This window comes from Melanostigma gelatinosum (genome assembly GCF_949748355.1).
Source record: "Melanostigma gelatinosum genome assembly, chromosome: 3".
NCBI classification, from domain to species: Eukaryota; Metazoa; Chordata; class Actinopteri; order Perciformes; family Zoarcidae; genus Melanostigma; species Melanostigma gelatinosum.
Genome location: NC_136636.1, coordinates 18678474 through 18705078, shown reverse-complemented (window position 1 = coordinate 18705078; position 26605 = coordinate 18678474). Strand labels below are relative to the sequence as shown.

Sequence of the window (26605 nt, the reverse complement as noted above, 5' to 3'; positions counted from 1 at the left end):
CATCTAGAAGTGTCTATGTGCATTATCCTAACATACACTGAATTGTTGTCTCTTGACAACTAATACCAGACATTTTCTAAATTGATATGATCTTTTACAGTTTGTGTTATTGTCACTAATGCTTGTAAAGGTGCCTGAAGGTGGAACTATTAGTTTTCAGGACCTTTTGCCCAGTTCGTTTTAAATTGGTGGGTTGGTCACATGCAATTGACCCTATTCTGCAGAGGTTCACCACCCATAGAGTCTTAACGTTGTGTGGAAGTGGATCAATTTTCTGGGAAGGGGGAGAACCTACAGTAATGTTTACAGGCCAGTTTGAAGCCCAAAGAGTGCTGACTCTGCTCTCTTAAAAGTGCTGCAGCAGAATAATGTCCATTCTTAAATTCTGCAAACACTTACAATCTAGGACTTATTTCTGAGTTTTGATGACACTACACTACTGTACAGGACTAGAATAGTGGAAGTCTAATCTTCTCCATGGTTGGATTTGAAGGCTACTGAGTGAAATTGAATTACAGTTTATGGTGATGGGATATTTAAGTAGTATGAGTGCTACAATATGGATCAATATTGTGATTGAGGTTATTCAGAAATGTTATTTTCTCACCACAGTTGACAAAATAAAATATAAAGAAAAACCAATGACAATATTGCAGCATCATCCTCTGCCAGGTTTGTTCATTTTCTCTGAGCTGATTCTCTGTGCCAACAGCAATAACAACGGGATATCTCAGGAACGACTGGGTCTGTAGTGATGCTCACCTTGGGACCAGCCAGACCGTCTTGACCAGGGAAACCACGGTTACCGGGGGATCCCTAGACAGAAAACACAAATTATAATTATAAAAAACAATATCTAAGTCACTGAATCTCACTGTGGTCCTTAAACAGGTTCCTAGATGGTGGCCAACAAAATAAGGTTTCATTTTCATTTTTATCATTTTGAAAATGATCCTCATTAAAAATGCAGAAACAGTTTCACTCTCACCAATATTTTGCCTAAATGTGCGATATACACACCTACGCAATTCATCGTTGATCCAGTGACACAACGTACACATTTCCCTTTTACTTAAGCTGTAAAATAACTTGTTTTCAACCAGTTAGATGGTACTCACTCTCTCTCCAGGAGGTCCAAGTGGTCCAGCAGCACCACCCTCGCCCCTAGGTCCTCTCTTGCCTTCTTCTCCTAGTGGGCCAATACTTCCCTGCAGACCAACCGGTCCCTGGAAATCACATCCGCAACAGACCATGTTATTACAGGCAGAAAGGAAGACTTAATGTGAGGAATCATATTTCAGCAGCACACAAAGAAACACACATCACTTTTTGTTGATAATGTTTTGTATTTCTCAAAGAAACCCTCAGAAGTACTAGGTCCATTGAGATCAACTCATTTGAAGTACCTATAATCTGCTTATTCAAAATACTTGCTCTTAAAAGTTTATCATTATTATTTGGCTAGATACTGTGCTATAGTAGACATCAATGTTTTGATTTCAATGACTAGGGAAACAATCAGGCATGGAATACAGGGACAAGTAAAAGAAAAACTCACAAATTCTCCTTTAGGTCCATACTCCCCCTTGAAGCCTGGGATACCTGGGTCTCCCTAAACAAGAACAGACAGATCGATAGGAAGAGAGAGGTTATTATTTGGAGTATGAAATGAGCAGCAAATATAAATCTCAAACTGGTAATAAACTTGGACGTTTGGACCTAAACTGAGAGATTCACTGAGTACATACAGATGTTCCTTTGGGCCCGAGAGGTCCAGTTGCTCCCTGAGGCCCGGGAGGTCCACGAGGTCCAGGGAATCCAGGAGCACCAGCAATACCAGGAGCACCCTACAGAGTAAGAGACATGATGTCAGCCAACCATCCATCTGAATGGATGTAGTCTACAATACACTACCACTGGTTTTACTGCAAGTGAGTAACACTTACTTAGTGTTACTTCGTATAACTTTCATGGTAAATAAGAAGACACTGGACCTATGTTTGTTTAACTGGTATAAATTCTGCACAATAAAAGCATCGGTGACAACTGCAATGTTCTTAAACTCACGGAGTTACGCAGTATTAACTTTTCATGATGCGGAAGAAAACTCAAAAGGGAATTTATGCTGTTCATGAAGCAAATATTCTTAAAACGCCTCTGATTTTGGCTGACCAGTTTTTCATAATCAGAATTTCGTCAAATGTTGTGTCCCGGCCTTCTGTCAAAGTGATAGCGAGATCTGTGAGAAAACATCACATACATAACATCATATATGAAAATACCCAGTCAGTGGTAGTCAGTTTGAAATAGGTCAACAGTTTTATACTTACAGATGAGCCTTTGGATCCAGGGATACCATCAGTACCAGGGTTTCCCTGTGGATTTAAAGAGACAAAGCAATCATAACTGGCCCTGATTCAGTGATTGTTCTGATTGATGTTAAAATATCTTGTCCTAAATAGCCTTTCTACAGCTCGGACCTGTAAACACACTAAATACAGTAGTTGACACAGCATCAAAATACGTCCTGAAATTCAGATGACAACAGGTATTTCCTTTTCAGTAATGCTTTGCTATAGTTGATATTCTACATTTTTCCTTTCACATACGTGTTCATAGCATCACTTACAGAAGCGCCAGAAGGTCCGGAGGAGCCGGGAGTCCCAGACTCTCCACGGGATCCCTGAGCACCCTCAGGACCCCGAGCACCAGTAGGACCAGCTTCTCCCTGGTTAGCAGAAGAGAGAGAACAGGAAACACGGTAAGTCATTGAATTAATATGTTTGCAAAGATCTTGGGAAGTTTAAGTACATCACAATTGGCAATTAGGTAAAATAAAACAGTCAAATCCCTCAGACAAATAGTCTCAAACATGAATCGAGGGAAGGCTTAAGGAACATAAACACAACCCTAAAGGTAGAAATACAAAAAGAATTGCCGTAACAAAATTTTGTGTGTACATTTTATGTTAGAAAACAGAAACAAAAAAACAAAACAAAAACCTGCATACATATGTGAAAGATGAACTCATCCAATAAGATTGATTAACTTAAAAATAGAAAGTTTGAAAGTGTTCTTAACATACTTGTGACATTAGCTGTAATCGTGCAGTCAGAAGAGTATAAATAGCATAAAATATGAAAATGCTGTCTTAGTAAGATCTAGAATCCACCTTTTAATGGTAGACTGCTTTAACTGTAACAAGACATAAATAACAGAGTACCTAAGCACATTTCTGAAGTACTTGTACTTTACTTGAGTAGGCTCTTTTACTTGTATGCCACTGTATACTTCTACTGCACTACATTTATCTGACAGCTGAACAAAACTGCTCGCTAAACCGAGGGGAAAATAATCAGTTCTCCCACCGAGACCTCGACTCTGTTCACCGCTCTCAATTTGCTATCTACCTGACATGACATCTACCTTCACTTCACCAGGCTAAGTATTGCTATTTTCCATTACGAACGTGTATCAAACGTGTATCGAACTTGTATCGAACGTCACGAGTTGATGTCTTTAGGCTCTGTGTTGCCGTAGTTTGTGTGCTTCTGGCTGCAGATTATACTTCGGGTGATATTTTCTGCTTCTGATGTCTCATCAGCTGTCATCTATCGATATAAATGATTTAGATTAAAGTATTTACTGAGACATTTTTTTCTTTCGGTTTCAGTTGTTTTGTGTCTTAATATCCTCTTTGGCGCTGTTGTTTTGGGAACTTGAACTTCACATCGCTCTTGTCCGGCTCACAGCCCATTTATTAATGACTTCTCTGTAACAGTGGCTTGACAGGAAACACACAAGGCTTTTATCACAAACATTTTCTCCACACACTTCATATTCAGCTTAACAGAGACTCATTTCACCTGTAATGTTTAAGAGATTCATGTGACATCTTGATTTGTTATTCTTCATACACTATTTAGCCTACCATACATCTAAAGTGTGCAGTTCTATGATTTATGCATTGTATTACTGCAAACCTTTAACTTATACGCATTGTCATCTGCTGCTTTTCATGATAAGAAATTGCCTAGTACTTGAACGTGTCACTTTCTTCCTCTCCCTCTTAGCCTGTTGATGGATTCAGGTCCATCTCTATTCTCTAAGTAAGCAGTGTTCTGATGAGGCAAGAGCATAGACACCAAATATATCAACTCGGTACAGACACTATTCGCATAATAAGAGCTATTTAAAATGAATTTATACATTGCATATTCATTTGAGAAACCTAAAAGCAGATTGTTGTTCAGCAACACATTTTTTTAATACAATTTTATTTTTCCAAAGCCTGCTGTCATGGCATGCTGTATTGTACTCGATCTGAAACGAAGGTGAAAAAGGGGACAAATTAAGGAAGTCTGACAGTTTTATGGCACTTCATGAAAGTTGTCTGGGTTAGATCTTTTCAGTTCAGGAGCACGGTTTATTCAGTCGAGGTTCAGATATGTATGTTGTTTTTGTCTAGCTAGCTTTTTACTGTGTTAGTCTTGGGACCTTTTTAACTTCAACGCCTTTCTTATAATACTCAGAGAGGAAAAGACTAAAACGAGGCTGCATTTAATGAACTCTCAGGATCCTGAAGGTACAACATAAAGTAATGTGAGATTTTTAACGTTCCTCAGCGTGGGACACTTCCTAGAATACTTTAAAGTCAGACAAAGACACACATTCACACACAGGTCTACAGATTCTCCTGCAGACAAACAAAGTGTTTATGGATGTAAACTGACACGAGACATAGACACACATTTTCACATTTTCACATTTTCACATCTTGAGCCTAGCTTGCCTTGATTACTTCACGGGAAACTCCTGGATTTTGTAAAGAGATACTCCATTTGTAATTCCTAAAAGAATTCCCAAACTATCAAAGGGCTTGAAGAAAGCAAACCACCAGCCCTGGGCCCTCGAGCGCAGAGCTGAGCCTGTCTGCCATACAGGAGGGATAAATCAGACGCAAAGCACAGAGAGAAAAGAAAAATTGAGAGTGAGAGGGAGTGGGAGAAGGAAAATAACACTTTAAAACCCCCTCCTCCCTAATTTTCCACACAGATGGCGGCTTAAAGCACTTTTCAATGCAGAGCAGCTGTCTCAGATTTCACTTCAGCGTTTCAACTTGTCCCCGTAAAATCCTCCCTGAGCTGTGTACCGCCATTTTCGGAGATATTAACTGTGATTCAAGAAAGTTTTTTATTCTAACAACATAGAATACACAAAACCATCTTTTTGCACCTGCTAAACGCAACGTTGTTTTTGTAGAGAGAAAAATCCAAAGTAAGAGGTTGGAAGTTCAGTTATGCAGGTTCGTTTTTTTTTCATCCAGAGGAAGAGACATAGTACTTACTCACTGGCAGAATAACACAACAAAGGTGAAGATGAGGAGGAAATAAAGGTCATTTTTTGGTAACTTTTTTGTCTTACCTTTGAACCAGGAGAGCCAGGGAAGCCTGGAGATCCAGAGGGGCCGACAGGGCCCTACAGAGAGGGAAATACATTCTGTCAGCTCAGCTATTAATAACTGACACATCCAGGTGTAGAGGTGTAGAGACTGCTTTCCTACTGCAGAGAGGCTTGTGTGCGGAGAGGTGGGGATGGATTTCATACACAGTAAATTTCAAACAAAATTATGAAAACAAATTAAATGAGACTGAAAATTACACTTACTGGGGGTCCAGCAGGACCGGGCAAGCCGTCATTTCCACGTGCTCCCTGAAATAAACAACATATTATTAGGATATAGTATAATGAATTCCTTTTACACAAGCTATTCAAATCAGGAAACTGGTACAGGGGAGTAAAAGATTACGACTGACATAATGAGTTTATCTTTGAATTAATACTAAGAATATGCCGCCTAACTCTGTTGTGGACACTAATAAAGCAAAGTGAAGCATCTAATCCATCTGGTTTTAATCAGATGATACGTTTGAGATAAAACGACGACACTCACAGCAACTCCACTGGGTCCAGGACGGCCTCTCTCACCAGGCAAACCACGAGGTCCCTGTGAAGGTGAAGGAGCGCAGAAGACTTTTATTTAGTTCACCATTATAACAGAGACTGGATTTGTACATATTTCGATTTTGTTTTCACATGCTGTGTTTGTGATGTCCAGCATTACACACCATCGGTCCAGGAGCGCCATTCTCTCCGGAAACACCAGACTCTCCCTAAAGAGAGGAAGAGATGTTTGGCTGTTAGTAAAGCAGGGAAACCTTAAATAAAGCCAGTCTGTTATTCATCTTTGCAACAGCTACTCTTCCTGTAATCTCGCTGAAATCAAAGAAATATAATGTCCTACCAATTGTTGCTGATGATATAGTATTATGCAGAGTATTTTGCTATGCTGTATCTACTTTACTCTGGTCGCCACCGCCAGATAAACATACAGTGAAGCGGTGCCTTAATTAACTGGAAAACAGTGCGTACATGCAAAGAAAAGAATCTCACCTTGGACCCAACAGATCCAGTCTCTCCCTTTGAACCATCAATACCTGGATAACCCTAGAAGAAACAGCAGAGGGACAGTTAGGAAAACGATAAACAACCACCTAACCTGTAAATCATTAAAAGTCGACCAACACACTCACTCTGTGTCCCTTGATGCCGGGCAGGCCAGGAGTTCCTGGGAATCCACGAGATCCCTATGTGATGCAAGAGGAGAGATGATGCAGGAGATTAACAAACAGTAAGCCACCTTTTTGATATGAAGTGCCCTTTTTAAAATGTTTTTGGTAATCGGGGTATCATATCAACATCATGGTTACAATTAAGTTTAATTATAATACAACATCAACATTTAAATCTCCAACAGATATGTCATTTTGAGTTGAAATCTTAACCCTACCAACAATGTTGTTCGTCAGCAATTAACTTAACAAATTCTGCGAAGAGTCAGAGGCAGAGTAGGGTGGGTCTTTGCGGAATAAGAGTGGGGGAAAAAAATCAATAAAGTAAATAACAGGCCACACAACTGTCATTGACTGTGAATCTGGCATGTGGATAAGAGGGCACTATTCCAAAAAACTCTTGCAGACTTATTGCTCGTGTGCCATTGGTTAAGCTAGGCGTGCCTACCCCAGCAGAGGGAAAGAAGATGAAGCTTAAAGTATAAAATAATGTCGCTAACAAGATGTCCTTCACTGAGTGGGCGCCAGATGACATCAGGATAGATTTCCCCCCCACACATTAAACAAGTTTTAAAGCAGTTATTTAAATTAGGTTATCTATTGAAATGTACTTTTATAGTTCAGTTTTGGCTCCAACTAATATTAGCCACATGGGATCCTCAGACCAAAAAGAAAAATGCGCTAAATCTTGGCTTGAGATGATAAATGACTCCATCTGCAACTCAGAATGTAATTACCATTAAAGTAATTTACAGATATGAACTCTCTAATCACAATCTAGAAATGCTCCGTCGACACAGTGATCCATCATCAGTTTTAGTGAGAGGATAGCTGCTTTATGGTACAATCAATGTAAAGCGACTATAAGTAAAAGTACATTGTCAGTTTGAATGGAATACGTTATCCTGAAGTAACAGCGTCACTATTCAGTTCAGATAAAAGTTATGCAGTTTCCCCAAATCAGGCTGCTTGTAGATCACAAGAGAGACCCACAATACAACCTTGCAGTGAGTGAGACTCCTCTTTACCAAAATGTCCAGTGCTGAGAAATCTCACCTGAGGTCCAGCAGGTCCACGGTCGCCTGATTTACCAGACTTGCCGGCCTCACCCTAAAACAGAAACAGAGAGGAAAAGTTATGTGAACATATAAAAAAAAAGAGGTGAATTCATGAATTTCATGCAAGTGCTCCTTTTAGAAATAAAATATGGTGCTGTATATTTAATGTAGTTGATGCAATGGTGGGAGTGAGTGCTCCTAGTGGACACTATGTGACATGTCATGTCTGCTGCCATCATGTGGCTAAAGGTAGGAATTACATTTATGAAGTCTATGATCCCCGTGTCAGGTAAAAAAGCAATATGTCAATTAGATAAATAAATAAATGCTCCAATAAAAGATCCGTCCATTGTGTCTATGTCTGACTGATGCAGTCTGAGTCTAATCAATACAATAATTCAATGAATATGGTAAAGGCCTAAATGTATGGCATTGATGGTTGTCTGTCATAGTTGCTGTGTTGGTTTCACCAACAATTGCAAAGTCCAATTGTTACTGTTATTCTTTGATTCAAACAACACATACAGTACAATGTAAAATACATTTCCAAATTTTTTAATTGTGTATTTTCTATGGCGGTATCGCAGTAAAAGTTGAAAAACATTCAGATACAAAGGCAGTAAGATCTAATTATTTAGTTGGAAAAATACAACATGAGGAGCTAACAGAGACCAACGTCAATTCATAATGGAGACACTGTTATTTGTACTCTATGACTGTATCCTTAAAACAAATGAATACAAATGTGTTTCATATAAATATTAAGTGTCAAAGGTCAGGTCAAATTTAGAGGACATTGATATTTTACATCCACAGCAGATGATATGAGGATATAGCCACTAAATAAGCTTCACTATGTATCAGCCTTGTCAGAGTTCCTACTTGTTGGTAATATGTTAACAGTTTTACACAGTTGCGACAGACACACTTACATCATCTCCAGGTTTTCCAGAAGGTCCGGAGGGGCCACGGGGACCCATGGGGCCCTATTAGTAAAGAGAAAACACGCAAAGGTGAGACACAAGTTCCCATTCACGACCAACAGAGGGCAACATCACATCGTTCAGACTCATTCTTAGCGTGTGGTGACAGCTCCTGCTCTCTCTCACTTTACAAACAGCGCTGACTTACACTCGTTGACAGAAGCTTCCATTAACAATGTGTTAACAGTTGTGGCAGTTTTGTCTGACATTGATCAAAATGATATTATCTTGCTGATCTAAATTACAATGACATTTGTGTTCTGATTACTGTGAGCCTGTGTATAAAAGCACATCAAAGTACCGGTAATGACATTCCTAGACAATAATGACAATATAATGATTCTTAATGAGATCAGAATCAGCAGGATTTCTTGGCGAGATTAGACCAAAAAGATGGAACAAATACATCAATATCCTCTCCGAAAATCCTGAGTACAACTTCCAGATGTTTGTCACTTTATGTGTGCTGATACGTCTTATTGGTTCTGTTATTATTTTTCCACCGAAATTACTTTTCTCTCTGTTTCTGTGTGTCTTTGACGAAGCAGAAAAACAACAATGAAGCGCTAACGTTGAATAACACACTGACCTGCGACAGTATAAATGAGGTTATAATACCAAATCAGATTCAGCTCATTCAAAACATCTTGTTGCTAATTTTCTGCTCTTGTGATTTCAAAAGCCGAAATGATCTCTGGTCTTCACAAACACGTGTGTGACCCGTCTGCAACTGTCAGGTTATTTTCTGGAAGCAAGCTTGATTTTAATCACACATAATGGTCATAATACAGAGGCTGCACATCTGAACTCCACAGGAGCAGATTAACACAGCGGTAGGGAGACTCTGCCTGTATTGTCTACATACTGAGGAAACGGGACGGACAGGGGAGGGTGGACAGTGTGATTTCTGGATGCTTAGTTAGGGGTGATTGAGGGTAGAGCTGGGGCAGCAAGGAGGGAGAAAACTAAAAGTAGGACTTGTAAGAAGAACAGAAAATAAAACTGAATAAAAGGCGATTGGTTTTCTGTCTTAGAGGAGTTATTTTAAGGGGTATGGCATCGTCTGAAAGAGCAGGAGGGGTGCAACAAACACTGGAAGCTGTCAGTGAGAAGATGGGCGAAAGAAAAAGAGAATTCTGCAGATCCACTGAGGGCCAGTTCAGGATTCACACAGATTTGGGTTTGAGACACATGAGCATTGCAAGCGTTGACTGAAGAGGGTTGTAAATGTTGAAATTGAAGGAGCTGGCTGGTTTAAATAGAGGAGGCTATAGAAGTAGGCGGTGAGCAATGAAAGGTTAGAATGTGTCTGGAGACTTTATGGAAATGTAATTTAGCAGTAGTGAGGTAGCAGCGGCTGAAGTTTCCACATGAAGAAGAAAAGAAAAGACGAAGATAAAAAAGGAGAGGAAGTTTATAGGCTTTATATAGAAGAAGTATTTATAATAAACCGTGTAGTGAGGACTGGAAAGGCCGGTACTCTTTAGGATACTTACAGAATGTCCGTTCTCTCCAGCCTCTCCTGGGTTGCCTTGGAAACCTTGTGGGCCCTGGGATGTACAAAGAAGAGAGAAGCTTTAGATGTGTTCATCAGTTCGCAGATAGACAGGAAATGTATCACCAGCTATTGGAATACCATTTTAAGTAACTTTTTAATCAAAAATACCAAAGAATTCACTGGTTCCAGCTTCTCAAACCAGGTGTTCTGCTGGTTTTATTCACCGTCTGTAATAGTCAATTGAATATCTTTTGACTTTTGAACTGTTTGTCGGGCAACTTGGTAATTACTCAAGTTTTTATAGACCAAGCAATCAATTGATGATCAATTATTCGAAAAAATAGGCTCCAGAAAATCTGATAAGGATAGAAGTTAGTTGCGGCAATACATGTTACTTGAAATGACTACAGTCATATAACAGTCGTTTAAAATGAAAAGTTAGTTGAATTGCAATACAAATACATTGAACAATATCGATGTCATATGCACCTGCAGCAGTACAGATTAAAACTATATCAACAATTATCAAAAACTACTTCTTTATAGTACCGTACACTCTATCGCTGTGTCTGTTCGTCTACGTTGTCAAACTGCAGCTTCTCTAAATTACACTACTTCCCTACAAATGTCACATCATCTCTTTTGAGAAAGTCTAAAAGCAGTCAAAGGTGTCCAAAGAGACAAATCTGTCTCTCCAAATGTGGGTTCAGGGTGATTAAACCATCAAGTTGAGGCATGTCAGATGGCATTGCCTACAACTTCATAGCTTTACTCAGGAGGCTGGGAGTGCTCGAAGGGCTACAGGTAGATTTTGGTGCGGGCAAGAGCAGAAAAAGTAGGCGTAAGCCCAGTAGGCTCTGTGAAATGTAAATTGTCAGGTGTAGAGGAAAAAGCCCCCCAGTCTGCAGCTGTGAGACTTAAGTATTCTCCGTGTGCACAGGGCTGCGTGTAAACATTTATCTCTAACAGCATGCGCTATGCTCGCCTTGTTGGAGTGTGCAAAGTGACTTTTTGGGGTCATTATTGTTGTTGAATACACTCGGGGGAAGTAGACAAGGTGGCGTTTGTACACGGCAGCATGCACATTACTGTTGATGATATTAAGCCTGGCCGGTCTGTGGTTGTACACAGGATCTAGTCTGCAGGTGCATGCGGCTCGTGTGTTGTCTGGGGCGAACAGGAGGTACTTACAGGTGATCCGCTGGGGCCAGGTGGTCCTCTGGGACCCATAGGGCCCTGAGGGAGAGAAAAGGGACAAAGGACACAACATTAGGCGAACGACAGCCTTTCGAAATACACACTGTTACACAAAGACACACTGTTACACAAATACATAAATCACTAGTGCACAATTATTATTTATTTTCAATTGCATTTCTGAGAACGGCAGAGTTTTTGTCGACTTGAATTCTGTCAGAAGCTGTAAAAACAACATCACCTGCTTTGCCCTGAAGCTACACAAAACTCAACGGCTCTACTTGTCAAATCCATAAATCATTTGAAATTCCTCAGCTGCATTTGGACTTTCTCTCACTCTTCATGTCTTTCTTTTTTTCTGTCAACGCCCCCTCCTCCTTCTCTCAGCTCTTTTCCCCACCTGTCTAGAGTTCAAAGGTCCCCAGTGGCAGTGCTCTACAGGAGGGTTAGAACTCTATACGACGTCTTACACTTTGACACTGAATGTGAAACAACATCGAACTGAACTGTTGCATAAATGTTTCATGCGTAGATGTTAGATTTCAGAAATTAAATCAGGAGATGAGATCTTTTCAACTGACTTCCATCTGACTGAACCCGAATCTGCTCTGCGGGAACTGCTGGCTGGAGTCACATGCCAAAGAAATTTCTACTACAACTTCATGCATCGCTGCCCAACAAGAGAAAATTACATTCTGTGGAGGCGATGAGCCAGATATCCATAGCTTTTTCTCTCTGTCTGCCTTTCTATCTTACACACGTGCACAAAGAAAATCAGCTGTTCAAGGAAGGATTGGACTGTCGAAGTTGGTGTCAATAGAGCTTCACAAAATTCAAAGTTCCTCAGTGAAAAAACGGCTGGATTCAGATTACTTGTGACAGCTTTTCCCAAACATATTCCTTTCAGTAGGCTTGCTTTTACGAACCCACATTTTAGCATAATGGTTTTACTTAAGAAATCAAGGATGGCAGCCAAAGAAAATGCCACAGCGCGGCACAGTGGTCCTCGGAAACGAATGAAAGCCGCCTTTCAGTGGGTGTGGGAAGCCTTTAACCAGCGGATAGAAACTCATCAATGGGGCTCTATATCTTCTGGACTTTTGAATGTGTGTTTGAAAGACATGCACGCTTATGTGTGTGTGCATACATGTCAGTAGGTGCGTTGTTTGAGCGTTTGGTTATGTAGGTGATATGAGTAGGTGTATGAGCGGTTATAAGACTTGTGATTTAACATGAGTCCAGTCTGTTCTTTCACTGCTCCCCCCCAGCAGGCCGGCGGACGCCAAAGTCAACGTGGGCTGGCTTCAAAAGGACCCGGTATTGTGGCAAGCTCTCAGACAGACATGTGGAAGGACAGTCAGCAGGAGTGAAGCCACACAAACTGCTGCTGTTGGGATCTGAGCAATCCCCCCCTCTCTCTTGGCTTCTCAAACGTCTGCTGGGCTGAGACTCTGCCCAGCTGCTCTGCGGCTCTCTAAACCAAAATAGCTCCCAGTGTGCTCCTCGCTCCATCTCGGGCAAGCTGCCACGCCGTACCCCAGCAGCAGTGGTTTTTCATGATGATCAATGGCTGTTTCCTCAATTTATAAAAATGACTCCTCCGTACTCCGTGTGAGGTGTTTATTTTCCATCAGGACCCAGAGCTCTGTGGTTTCTTGTCTCCAACACTGTGGAGCAGAACCATTAGCAAAGGAAGAGAAGAAACTCAGGCGATGCTACAAATCGTTGGGATTCTTCTTGAAACGTCTTCCTCTCATCCTTGATGATTTTAAATCCTACACGGGTATCTTCTCTCCAGGAAAAGACGATGATGATGATGATGATGATGTCCATTTAGTAGTTTTCGTATTTGATAACCATGTGAAGATTTCTCTGGTTCATGTTCGGAAGTTGTTTGGGCTCCTCCAGAAAGGTAAAAGCGCAGGCGTTTCTGTCAAAGATGTTTGCCAGCACAGATCTTTAACTGGGATGCAGGTGGAAAGACTCCTCGCTCCTGACCCCTCCAAGATTGTAGCATCCAGGGAGATACATAAGCAGCCGACTGTAAAATAAAAACCCAACAACAACATAGAAGTGGCAGCAGGTCTCATCATCGCTCTCTCACCATTGGTCCTTGCATCACACCCATCTGTGCGCCGCCAGCTTTCTCGTCAAAACCACCAGCCATCTGAGAAGCAAAGTTCTGGAAAAGGCGAAAGAAAAGACAGGTTGTTTATGTGCCTGTTATATACATGTATGACATATCAGTGACATCAAGCCTTTAAAGTCACACTGACTGCAGGGTAAAGCATCTGGTTGGAATATATGGAAGGCCAACAAAATATGAAGGAGGCTGCTGTGTCATTTTGGCAGGAGAGGGGATCAGCTTTTAATAGAATGTGAGCAGCAGAGCTTATTATGTGAATCCTGATGCAGACAGAGGAGAGACAGAGGGCATGTGAACAGTATTCATCTCTCTCTCCTTCACAAAGAGTCTCCTTGTTTCCCCCCCAAAATAAGCTCCTTCCCCTCCCCTCCCCAAGTCTACCATACTGCCTGCTGCCCGTCTACCTCCCCTCCCCTCAATCCACCTCCTCCCTCCTTTTCTCCTACAAAGAATGAGAGGCATTCGATCTATTCTCTCTCTCGGCATCTACCGGTACTTGCTGTTGTCTTTCTGCCTCCTCCCAACGCCAGCAATTTTCCACATCTTTTGTGCTCTTGGATTCTTTCCTTGATGCACTTTCCCATTCTCTCTGCTTATTCCACCCGGTCAAAGTGAACCCATTCTTGGCCTTGCATCAGTGTTCAACCTGTCAGCTACCATGTCTGCAGGGAATGCTCACCCACCCCTATTTGTCATGGGATACTTACTCCACCAAGGCCAGGGGGTCCATTAGGTCCTGGGGGGCCGGGGGGGCCGGGATTTCCGGGGGTGCCAGGCTCACCATCTCTGCCGCGGGGACCAAGGCCTCCCTGAAATAGATAGATCATATTAAAATAAATCAATGAGGCTTACCAAATGATCAATCTGATGCTTATTCGTAAACTGAGATGGCCAAATGATGCAAGCGCCTAACGATAAGTCAAACCTATATATCATTTGGTCCACAAAAATGTGAGGAAAAAGTCAAAAGAAAATGTCCAAGTTGACATATTTAAATGTCTTGTTTTGTAAAACAACCAAAGCAAAAACATGTGGGCGTTTTTACATTTAAAGACCATCAAAATAGCCGTTGATTCATTTTCTGTTGATCAATTTACTGATTAATCTACGAATAATGTCTGCCCTCCTTAAAAAAGCAGCTTATATTTTATACTTTTCTTTGAGCAATGGGACTTTTGACAACTAAGAACACATTTTATATGAAATGCAAATGCAAGTTATATCATTGAGTAAAAATCATCCAGTTTCCTTATTATTATATTTACTTTAAACACACCAAAGTCAAATACCAATGACTTTCTAAGCACACATGAGTACAGGAAAGTGTACAAGTAACCATTGAATAATTTCAGGCCTTTGTGCCAATATTTGAACCGAGTAGTACTTCGGATAAATCATTACACAGCTGCTGGCAGACAACACACCACTTGACTACGTTGATCAGAAACCACTGACAGAAGCTTAACGCTCAGTTGAACCTTCTCCAAACGTCACTGATGGTCAGCATGAGTAAACTCGACTTCACCTGTCTTCTTGAACTGAACCAAACCGGATATTTAAAGGTAAAAAAAAGAGCTATAATACTCCCACCACCAAGATACAGAGGTTACATGTACAGCAATGCAGATGATTCATCAGACCAAATCAGACTGCCTGGCATACCTCTGCTCTGTGCATGTTTTGACAAATTACCCTGCAAGGGGATCCTGTGCAAAGAATGTGCTAAAAGGCTGCTTAACCTCTGCTAGCCAAAACTCAGCTCGCTTTGTGTTTAAATCTACATAAACAAGATGAGTACAAGACATAAACTCCTCACCTGCAGCCATTATCACATACAAGTGTTGTTAGGCTAATGCAATGATCAAAACCTGGCGTGGTGCGGCGATGTTGATTTCACACACTGACTGACAGGAGGCCTCAGAGAGAAGCAGAGATTTACATGGAGTCTCTGACAGTCTCACATTTGTTGGACAACCCAGACGTCAGTGGACCACAGCCTAATGGAAACGACACATGACTAGTTCGACTGAGCTGCTCAATGAAAGGCTACCATTCTGCAAACCTGCAAGCTGTAGCAGATACCCCATCCACCCTCCTCACCCCCTAAAGACCTAAAGCGATCAGATTCAATAGGACATACTGTACTTCTTAAAAGAGCAGCTTGTGGGTCTACTTTTTGGTATGAAAATGAGAAGATGGGGTGAGTGCATTTTTATTTTTTCAAACTGACCTTGTCTCCCTTGTCTCCTCTCGATCCACGGTGTCCTTGCTCTCCTGGTGGGCCCTGGTGAACGGGAGACAGTGAAGTAGCCGGTGACTTCAGGTGTTATCTCATGTACATGTGAGCTGCAGAAACAGCTGTGAACTCTGCTGCTGTTATGTCAGATCAGATTTCCTGTCATTGTAACTGGCGAATGAATGTAATACCAATATACTTTGAATGCAGTCTCTGTCTTTCTATTTAAAATTCTCAATACAAATTGTAAAAGCTTTGAAAGGAAAAGTGTATAAATGCAGAAATTGGTGCGTACCATTGGGCCACCCGGTCCTCTTGGTCCTACAACCTGGTCAAGCAAAGGATAGGAAAAAAGAAAATATGTCAGAAAACCCTTGAGGTCATTTAATTATAGCATACACAATTTTTTTTGTATTTGCATTGTTCCAGTGCACAAACTGAACACTGAATTAGGCCCTCCTCTAAAGCTTACATTCACCAGATGTATTTGGACACGTGCGGTTTAGAGCTCTTTGCACACGGAGCGGAAACATTATCTTTCTTCCATCAGAGCAAGCTTGCTAATTGCTAATCTCTTCAGGCAAAGTGTTATAACAAACGTACAATAAACAATGCCTTCTTATTTCTGGCCATGAACTTGTATTCCCTCTGGAGGGGTAAAGCATTTCCAGGTGCAGCGCTGCAGCAGCAGGGAGTTTACTCTTTTCCTCCGCTGGCCTTTGGGGATCTTTATGGCGGATTGTATGGAGGCCTCATTGTGCTTGGCTGTCTTCCTGACGGGTGGGCAACAGACCTACCTCCTCTCTCTTTGACTCAACCTTCTTTCTTTCTTAGGCCAGTGGTATTGATGAGTATTTCCATTTCCTACTAGTTGATTCTTCTACTCCAGTACATTTTAGCTCAAAATGTTGTGCTTTCTATTCCTAATACATTTATTTGACAGCTTTCAGAACTAACTAGTTTGCAGATTCTTTAGTTGATAAAATATGACGCACTGGTATAGATTAAACTGCCCAACAGAATTTGAAATAGTTCAAATTCACAGTAAAATTCTACACACTTACATGAAGGCATCAGTAGTAATCACCTTTTATTGATAGTTTAATAGTACAACACTCACAGGTCCATTTTTTACAAAATAATACCTTTACTTTTGATACTTGCTGATAATACTATACATTTTACCCAAGTGACATTTTTGATGGAGGACTTTTACTTGTTGTGGTGTATTTTTATATTGCTACTTTCTACCAAAGCAAAGGATCTGAATACGTCCTCCTCCAGTGACTCCCAATAAGGGGTTGTAAGTGTTTCATGTAATGATGAAAGAAATCTCTATCCTCAGACATGAAAATCCAAAAACAATTCACAAAAGAACATTTTCAAGTGAAAAGAATGGTGAGTTATATTTTATCGTGCTGTGTGGTGTCAACTTACATCGGTAATGTCTCCGGGTTCACCTTTCACACCCTGATGTTGAAAAGATAAAGCACAAAAACAGCAATTAGGATTCAAATTATTTGGTAACGCTGCCCCTGAGAGAATATTTGAAAGGCACCGCCAAAATTTCGAGGAAACCGGTCAACGGCAAAATTTTGAAAATAAGTATCCCCTACTACAGTATCACGAGACACATAAATATGGCACTAAGTGTCAAGGAGGAAATGACTATTATCCATCTGGCAAAGCTCTTTCACATCAAAGTCTCATCTAAATCCGCAAACTACAGGAGAGTCCTGCAGCACTGATGTGAGTCTGGGATAGATACACATTTAACTGCAGGTGCTGGAGAGCTTCCTTTTTCACACACACACACACACACACACACACACACACACACACACACACACACACACACACACACACACACACACACACACACACACACACACACACACACGCACACACACGCACACACACACGCACACACACACACACACAGCATCATGATCACACAGACAAACTGTATCTACACACACACATCTTAATATGCTACAGGGTCTCACCTTAGCGCCAGGTGATCCTGTTATGTGGTCAAGTGGGTCAGAGGGAAAAAAACAGACCACAGTTAGCGGACGGATTACACAAAAACAATCCATGAAGGTCACACAAAACCCAGAGAGTCTGCATGCGCTGATAGACAATTGTACTACAATAACGACTACCGCTAAATCACATTTGTGGCACCCGAAGAGCCCATCAGAATTGAAAAAGTGTTGGTTGAATCACCATCTTAAGCGCTTGAAGCAGAAGAGCTGCAGGTAAAAGGGAATGGTAGTCAGCAAAACAGTTGTAATAGCCAATTTCAGATAATTAAATCTGATGGAGGCCATCACTGGATTTTTGTTTTTCATATTTCAAAGCAATCTAATCAGCATTGTTTAGTAACAACATTGATAAATCATGCGTTTGCCTGTTTGTTAGGGTATAGGGCTGGGTATCGTTGAGAATAGTTTTCTATAAAACCCTATTTTCATTCATCAAAAGAATCAAACTTCTCAAAAGTTAATTCCAGTAGCCGTATAAGACATTTGCCTCCATTAAATTAACTGAAATTGTCAAAATTGAGATTTAAATCAAGAACTATCAAGTCACAAAAGAATCTGACAGATGTTCAATGCCACTTGAGTGTTTTGATCGTCAGTGGACTCAACACATTTTATTCAATGCAAAAAAGTATTGAGGTTCAATAGCCAGCCCTATTTTAAGCTAGTTGTTAACTTAAAGTTATGACGTGTTACATACTTATTACTAAGCACTTCATTTTTTCCTTTACTGAAAGAGAAGTATTTCATAAAGCACTTTAATCAACAAGCATGCATTGCAAACAGTGACACTTCTGATTTCACGTATGCTCCCCAACTGGCTGTGTTTGTATTTCCAAAGCTGACCTGCTTAATTAGGAGAAAATGGCAGTTCTAAATGTGGTGAATAGCTCCTTCCAAAGGTCTCAGTATAGTGTCACAGTTGTTCTTGCCATCAGATCTGCAGAAATCCTCAGAGAGGATATAGAGAAGAAATGCGAGGCCGCGTCTGAGGTATTTCCTTAATGACTCCCACATGTTGTCATGAGAGTATTCAAACAAGATGGGGCCAAGGTGAGCCGGCTATGGAAAAATTACGTTGAGGTAGCATTTCACTGAAATCTGGTCAGATGTGTCACTGTTGTCTTTTATTTCTCATCATTTGTTTGCTTTGGGGACAGAAAACTGTATTCAAATCAAAGGTTGACATATAGTATTGGCCTGATTCAACCCATTAAGTGTTAAATAGGTAATGGCCAACCTTTGATTCATACCGAATCACCCACGTGTCATTTTCTCCCCAGAATAAACAACATGATCTTGTAGAGTAATTTATTTATGAGAGGAGTGAGATAAATAAATTACGACCAATGGGTGGAGACTGGTCACTTGCGCAGATGGGGCAACACTCTCCAAATGGGATTTCAGGTTTGGAACAGTCTTTTAGCTCCTCGCAGACAATTTCATCACACAGGACGGTTCCAGTGTCACACACACAGATGCGACAAGGCTCTGGTTTCCACACGTCCTTGTCGCTATAGCGCTGTCCATCCTGTACACAGCTAATAACATCCTCTGTGTGTGAGGTCATAGAGAGGGACACACAGAGGCCAAGGCAGGTAGATGGAGGGAGGAAAAAGGAGATTATTGATCAGATCAAATACAGTCACTGCAATGTGTCACTCATAAACAACAACTTGCGTATTAACTGTTAGTCATGAAATGTTTCAAAGATATGCAGCAAAGTAAATAAAGTTGTGTTTAGGTGTTAAACACATGTGCAGTGCATCAACAGGTAACCTCAAAGTGTGAATATCAGAAAAAGACAAGTTGGTCAACTTAAACCCAATGAAAAAAGAATCCAAAACATATTCTTCTTAATAAGAATATACTTTGTCATTTCATCTACTTTCATCGTGTACGACAAACCAATTAATGACTAAATGTATATTTCTTATCAACACAATTTCTACAATTAAACAAATCTTCTGGGGTGTCACAGTCTCCATTAAGGCTTCAACTAACAATTATTTTAATTATTTCCACCAATTGTATTCTTGATTAATTGACTAATCATTTTGTCTCTAAAATGTCAGACTATATGGTGAAAAATGCTCTTTAAATATGTAGCTCAAGATGATATAATCAAGTTGTTTAACAGTCCAAAACCCAACGATATTCAGTTCATAAACATCAAATCGTCCCATTTGACAGGTTTGAATCAGCAAATGTTTGCTGCTTTTGCTTATAAATGACTGAAACAATAAAGCGTTTTTCAAAAGAGTTGCAAAATTATTATTCGTCGAATGGCTAATAGATTAATTAATCATTGCAGCACTTATCGGCATAAGCCGCAAATTCCCTGGTTCAAATCCAGCTGTCTTATTACATGTCACCCCCTCTCTTCCCTCTACATGTACTGTCTGCCAACCAACTACACACTGCTACTATTGAAAATCCTACTAGCCATCTTAAAGAAGCAAAACTCTCTTGTTCCATCATTCCATTCATCAATAGCCAACACTGAGACAAGTTCTTGAAGTAACCTCTCAAACAGTCACTGGGTGGCAGTGTAACATCACAGAATCACAGCTGAGTAAGACCTGCAGGAAACCTCCAATAACTTCACAGGAGCTGGAGACCATGTGCTTTAATTCCTCCACAAGTTAAATATAGGGCGAGTTTACATCGCGGGAGACACCCTAAACACACGTTGCATTCAGTAAATCAAACATGTTTGGATTCTTCAGACCACAGCTTGGCAAAGAGAACTCAGCTGAATGTGATGGAGGCTGGCCTGTTTCAATACAGGTACTGTACTTGCGCTAAATGACACCACTTACGAAAATGATAGAATGAACTCAGTAATTAGCCATATCCCTGTTCATTTTCCAGTCTGACAGCTTCCTAAAAAGTCAACAGAAGGCCAAACAGTTGCTCAAAGAAATGCTCTGATTGGAGCCACTGAACCTGCACCGAGGGGTGAAAGTGGTCGACCCACCAAAAGAAAAGCCTCAGGGTTCGGACTGCCGAGTGTGAGAGAAGGAGCAAGTACAGTAGCTATATTTACCTTTGAGCACTGCTTAAGTCTCGGTAACCTGATGGACCTCTGCTGCTGATTGCTCAGCAGCAATGAATGAGGTCTTTCTGGAAAGGGACAGAGTGGGCAATTCACAAACTATTGCCTTGTATAAACATGGGGCACACTTTAAACCCCATCTGGAAGCCATAGCTGTGTCAGATGCCAATTCAAACACGCCAGCGAGAGAAGAAAATGGTAATCTTTCATGCACATACCTAGCAGGTTTGACATTTACTTTTACAGGCCTGGATGCACTGTCAAAAGACTGCACCTGTCCTTTCATTGGCTCTCAAATATGAAAGATTATCCTGATATTCTGGGACAAGGGCTCCTCTGTATACTGCAGAGTTGAAAGAAAGCTGGCTTTTCGTCACTGAGGATAATTTGCAAGTCTCCTCTCCCATGTGTTGGCAGCCATACTTTTTTCCAGAGGAGTGAAATTAACAATGAAAATAGTAAAGTGAACCCAGGTGTACTTCCAGGACAGTAGAGTCAACTCTGTTTTCACTGTATTTAGTAACTTTCTCTTCTACTCTCACCTGATTAGCTTTATGGGCTCCTCGTCTCCATGAGGCACTCAGTCAGTAGCCACAACACTGATGGTTAGAGAGCCCCTGTCCCCTCTGAGTGACTTGGGGCCATTGAGCCTGCTGTGCTGAGGACACAATCAGATCTCTTTACCACTTGAGATACATTTCTGCCTGAAAGGTCATTATATCTAGAGGACTATACCTCTGAAAGGGTAACCTGAGACTTGCAATTGCTATGAGTATTTTTCTTCTTGGAAAATACACCGTTGCATTGCTTTAAAAGTCCCTTATATTTTTCCAATCACCTATCTCTGGCACCGTGGCTCTGTTTCTCCCTGGGCTGACTGTCACAGTTTATGGGTAATCTTTTACGCAGATGGAAATCCTGAAATCACATGGAACATTATTTCTGGCTCCAATCTGCTGGCGTACCTTCACGCTCGAATGTCCCTTGAGGATACTGAAATCAATAGTGATGAGGAATTTTCCCATTTCACTTTTATTCAAATAACTGCAGAGACAGTAGGATGTCTGCAGGTATGAAGAATGAGATATAAGGGCTATTAGATTCATGATAGAGAAAAAAAAGTAATCATTGTAAAAACCCTTTTTAAGGAACTTTTGGTTATTAGTCCACCTTTCTGCCCCAACAAGCCAGGATTCGCCTGGATGCCCTCTGACAGCAATGGAATGTGAACACTTTTCACTAAAGGCCCTTGAGCCTGACCACCTTTCACTTTTTGCCCATCCCCTCCCCCTCTTGGCCTCTACATTAAGTGAATCTGCAGCTAAAATGAGAGCCTGTCAAGGCCTCTAAAGCACCCACAGGTGTCTGGCAGCTTAACCTAAGAAAGAAGGGGGAGGCAGGGTACGTAATTTGGCTCCAGTGTAGGGGGTTGAAATCTGAATCTTTATGATTTTCGCTTTGCAGATTGTAAACTTCAATGATAATGAATAACTACCAACGACAAATAATTAACATAAATACAATATAACTCCACAGAAGCAAGAAAACCAATGCGTCCTGCTCTGTGCGCGTTATTTTGCCACATCTCTCCATCCATTGCATAACTTTTACGCACGTCCACAGCTCTGATATATTGAGTTGTATCGCACCTTGCAGGTACAGTAAGATCAGCACACTTGGTAGACAGAAGGTTCACAACTATCATCAATCAATTAACTTTGCATATGTGTGTCCAAACAATCATGAACTTCTGTGCGTAAAATGTGCGAGGGAAAAAACAAATCACTCCAAGCACCAAAACATCACTAAACCATTAAAAGCTCAGGTGCTGCGCTCGAAGATAAACCTGTTGCAAAATAAAATGCACCTTATGACAACTTTAGCTTTTCTTCACTGTAACTATTTGAAAGAAATAAAACGATCACTTACGGTCGCCCTCTTGACATCTTACAACGGCTAATAGACAAACTTGGGTTGCTACAAGTAGTAGTACAGTCCTGGAATCCATAAAGCTGAACATATCTAAATATTAGACATGCAGTGCCCGCGAGGGAAAAAGGAAAGTGCCAAGATATCGGAGGCTTCTCTCAGTATTTAGTGTGTCCCCAGTTACAAAACCAAACCATTCGACATTCACGGTTCCCAAAAAAAAAACAATAACGAGGGAATCCAGCGGCAGGACCTGGACCTGCAGTAGAAAGTCAGCACCGACCGCTTCGGGCCAGACGCTTTAGTTTTATGTCCCCGTTGCCTTCAATGAATCTTCGTATATTCCCAAATATCAGTCCGGCCCCTTACCCCCTGTCGGGCTGAAATCTGAGCCCCGTTTCCCTCCCATTCTGTCTCCCAGCTTCCATTATTCCAGTCCCAGACCCCTCCTTTCTCCACGTGCTGCTACTGAACCCAAAAGAAAAACCACTCTGAAACTTTCCCCCCGTAACTTTGGTGCCCCCGCCTTGTTCATCGAAAGCGACACCAGAATCACTTCGTTACGCTAAAAGGTGTTTTTTGATGTTGCAATGTAGGTCTATGACATTTGCTCAATAAATAGCCTGATGTAAAGACACATAGGCCTATTATATTTTAATCAGTGCTGTGGGTTGGCCAGAAAATTGTCATATTTGACAAGGGTACTTGTCTTGAGGTGGTGGTTGTATACATCAGATTTGCATGTGAAAATTCAACAAAATACAATAATGAGCATAAGTCACTATTATGTTTGAATACTGTAATGCACAAATGATGCATGGTTTGCACGTTGAGGGCATTAGTGTACTCCACACTTAATGGTTCATGAAGTTATGACAGTTCCTGCAATCAGCCTTCCAATATGACTTTATACTACTTGCTCATTCTCTAATATTGAACCATGAAAAGAGTTCATGACATCCTGCATGATGGAGTTCAGAGCTGCAGGAAGTTGTTTAATCAATCAAAAGAAAATTTATCTGCAGCTTTTGTTGTAATTGATACATTTTTCAATAATTTTTCAAGAAAAAGAAAATGCCCAAAATGTGCATGGTTCCAAGTCCTCAAATGTGAGCATTTGCGGCAATTTTTTTCACATATGATAGTGGTAAAATATGTTTGTGTTTTGACAATGTTAGTTGGACAAAACAAGTCAATTTGGGATCAGGGGAAACTGAATGCTTGTTAAAGTTTAAATCAAGAAAGAAAATTGGCAGATATAACAATCATTTTAAAAAGGCATGCGTTGTAGCCCTGATGGAAAACTGAAGGTGTCTCACCTGGTTTGCCCACTGGGCTGTCACTCTTTTGGATGAAATAAACTGCATTGGTTTGTGTGTATAAAGCTCAGATTCGAGTGAAGAGTTTGAATGTGATCTCATGGTGCAGTGAGAGGACTGTGGGAAAAGAAGAGATGACCGTGGTTGAGGTTGAGGGCTTGCAGCATGCAGACTGTTACATGTTACTAACATTGTGAGATGTACAGCAGGAGTAATGTTGAGGGGACAGTATTGTCATTTCAGGACTCCCATCCACTACAGGAGAGAGCTTTTCTATGTGACCGTGGGACAGACTCCCACAGTAGATGAGACTTAAACAAGGAGTTGTCAGTTTCTGTCAGTGTCATATTGGTTTGAACTATTAGAAGTAACGCTGCCTGTGTGTCTTATTGTCTGTATTTCACCCGTTACCAGGATTATGTTACGGCTGTGGTGTGAGATCAGATATGCCTTTCAGAACTGCAAGGTCTGTCTGCAACTTGCTCACTTGCTCGCACAGCTATTTTCGATCAAACAGATGCTTCCAACAGTAATGTTTCACTTGCAATAACATTGTCTGTATCTCACCGGCTGATTATGGGAGGGGGAAGAACAGATAGAAGAAAAAAAAGCCACAGAAAGGTTGTTTCACAAACTGTTCTCTGCTTTTCACTTCATGTTAAATTCACTTACCAGTTGAATAATATAATCCCGTTACCAAAGTCAAACAAGCAAAAAAGAGGTGCAGTTTATCATTGTTGGGTGTGTTTATTTATCCAGTGTGAAACACTCTTTGGAATAAAAGCACCAATGTTTTATTGGTACTGTGCAAAATTAGAGGGAGGGATTTGTATTCGAAGGACTTTTATTTTGTTAATTGTCAGTTTTGCATTCATTTGAAACAAGGGAAAGGGAAAGTTAATCCCAAAATCAAAAATGCATATTTTCCTCTTAGTGCTATTAATCAATCTAAATAGTTATAGGAACAAAATAATATATTAATTGGAACTAGATAGTTCCTCCATGGAACTGCTCAAAACAAGGCCTGTGGATTATCTTGAGTAGCCGGGTCAAGATTTCTGGAAAGGTTTTTCAAATATATATATTGTTAAGCACCACAAGCCGGGTGTTCGTGTACACTGGACTCTACACTAGTTGTGTACAATAGTTCCATTATGGTGCGGTCTGAACAACGTAGAGCTCAACGCTTTAAAGACAGTGGAGATGGTTGTGGATTTCCGCAAGAACGCACCAGCCCCCCATCACCCTGTGTGACTCCCCCGTCGACGCTGTGGAGTCCTTCTGCTTCCTGGGCTCCACCATAACTCAGGACCTCAAGTGGGAGCTGAACATCAGCGCCATCACTTTGTTTTACTTTTTGCACTGTGCTGATTATTGTCGATTGTTTAATGTTATGCACCACCCGCCATGTAAAATATATACATATATATATACATACATATTCCATAGTTTGTTAATACTCCAACTATAACCACGGCAGTGCAATCCCTCACCCTTGCAGAACTTGTCAAGCTCTATTGCAGGTTGATGTACAGTACTTGAGTAAATGTACTTAGTTACTTTCAACCACTGATTGTCATTCTCTGTGTTAAAACAACACTTCCTCGGAATATTAGATGCAGCAGCAACACCTTCTTCTATATTCTCTTTCATGTGACAAGCTACAGGACCACTCCTCTGCACAGAGGGGACAAATGGCCAAACCAAACATCCTTGATCAGACCTCTGGACTGAGCCCATAGTTTGTGCAGGAATGACTCTCTTGTCCCCGCTCTAACCCTGTCACATGTAGCTGAGGATATAAATCCCAGCGACGAACTAAGTGCTCACGGAGATGCCATGGGGAGCCACTTCTGTTCTGCAGTTACAACTCCAGCTATATATACATGGCAAGGGACAGTTTGGTTGCATCATTGATGTAGGGTTCTCACACCTCTGCAAGTTGGGACCTTTGAGCTTTGACGTTTGACCCCCCACACACACTTTATTAGAAATGGGAGCAGCTGGTGTGTGTCCTGAGTGGGCAGAATTCGTGCTATTCTCTACCACTCTAAGGAGAACTGTGGTTGTCCAGCGGGTCAGAGCATCTTATTGCATGTTAGTTTGTTTGTGAGTCTAGGTTCAAGTGGAGCAGCGACTGATTGCTGATCTGTGTAATAATCAGTTTCAACATAACAACATAAGTGGTGGAATAGAAGAACAATTTGACTTAAATAATTACACTATATGGGTCAAATGTGAAGTCAAATGTGAAGTTGAGTCATATTTAATTTTGGTGGACTTTTTATCCACTTACAAAAACAAAATATATGTTTGTTTTGCATCAGAGGTTTGCTTCTCATGTAAACCCGACATGAAAATGTTCAACTTGTAATTTTGCACAGTTTCAGACATTTTCTGCACAAAAAGCACTTGTCTGACTATGTTTAGCAAAGTTCCAAGCAAAGTATAATTGTTTTCGTTTTGTGTTCTTGTGGCGTGACCATAAACCCGATGCAACCCAC

General features: G+C 40.9%; 1 protein-coding gene across 2 annotated transcripts in view; it reads right to left on the bottom strand.

Annotated features, from left to right (window-relative positions):
* Positions 1–23068, bottom strand: part of col2a1b (collagen, type II, alpha 1b) — a 45299-nt gene extending 22231 nt beyond the window's left edge. Inside the window, exons 1-24 of one of the 2 annotated variants that reach the window (XM_079266147.1) lie at positions 22783–23068; positions 19143–19349; positions 17757–17773; positions 17188–17220; positions 16046–16078; positions 15745–15798; positions 14222–14323; positions 13473–13550; positions 11363–11407; positions 10170–10223; positions 8623–8676; positions 7689–7742; positions 6594–6647; positions 6454–6507; positions 6129–6173; positions 5954–6007; positions 5668–5712; positions 5425–5478; positions 2630–2728; positions 2331–2375; positions 1749–1847; positions 1559–1612; positions 1119–1226; positions 763–816 (exon numbers count right to left, since the gene is read on the bottom strand). In XM_079266147.1, coding sequence (XP_079122273.1) covers positions 763–816; positions 1119–1226; positions 1559–1612; positions 1749–1847; positions 2331–2375; positions 2630–2728; positions 5425–5478; positions 5668–5712; positions 5954–6007; positions 6129–6173; positions 6454–6507; positions 6594–6647; positions 7689–7742; positions 8623–8676; positions 10170–10223; positions 11363–11407; positions 13473–13550; positions 14222–14323; positions 15745–15798; positions 16046–16078; positions 17188–17220; positions 17757–17773; positions 19143–19349; positions 22783–22873 — 1587 coding nt within the window. In that variant the 5' untranslated portion in view covers positions 22874–23068. The remainder of the gene's footprint in view (positions 1–762; positions 817–1118; positions 1227–1558; positions 1613–1748; positions 1848–2330; positions 2376–2629; positions 2729–5424; positions 5479–5667; positions 5713–5953; positions 6008–6128; positions 6174–6453; positions 6508–6593; positions 6648–7688; positions 7743–8622; positions 8677–10169; positions 10224–11362; positions 11408–13472; positions 13551–14221; positions 14324–15744; positions 15799–16045; positions 16079–17187; positions 17221–17756; positions 17774–19142; positions 19350–22782) is intronic. The other variant, XM_079266148.1, reaches the window with a different exon arrangement.
* Between the last annotated feature and the right edge of the window lie 3537 nt (positions 23069–26605).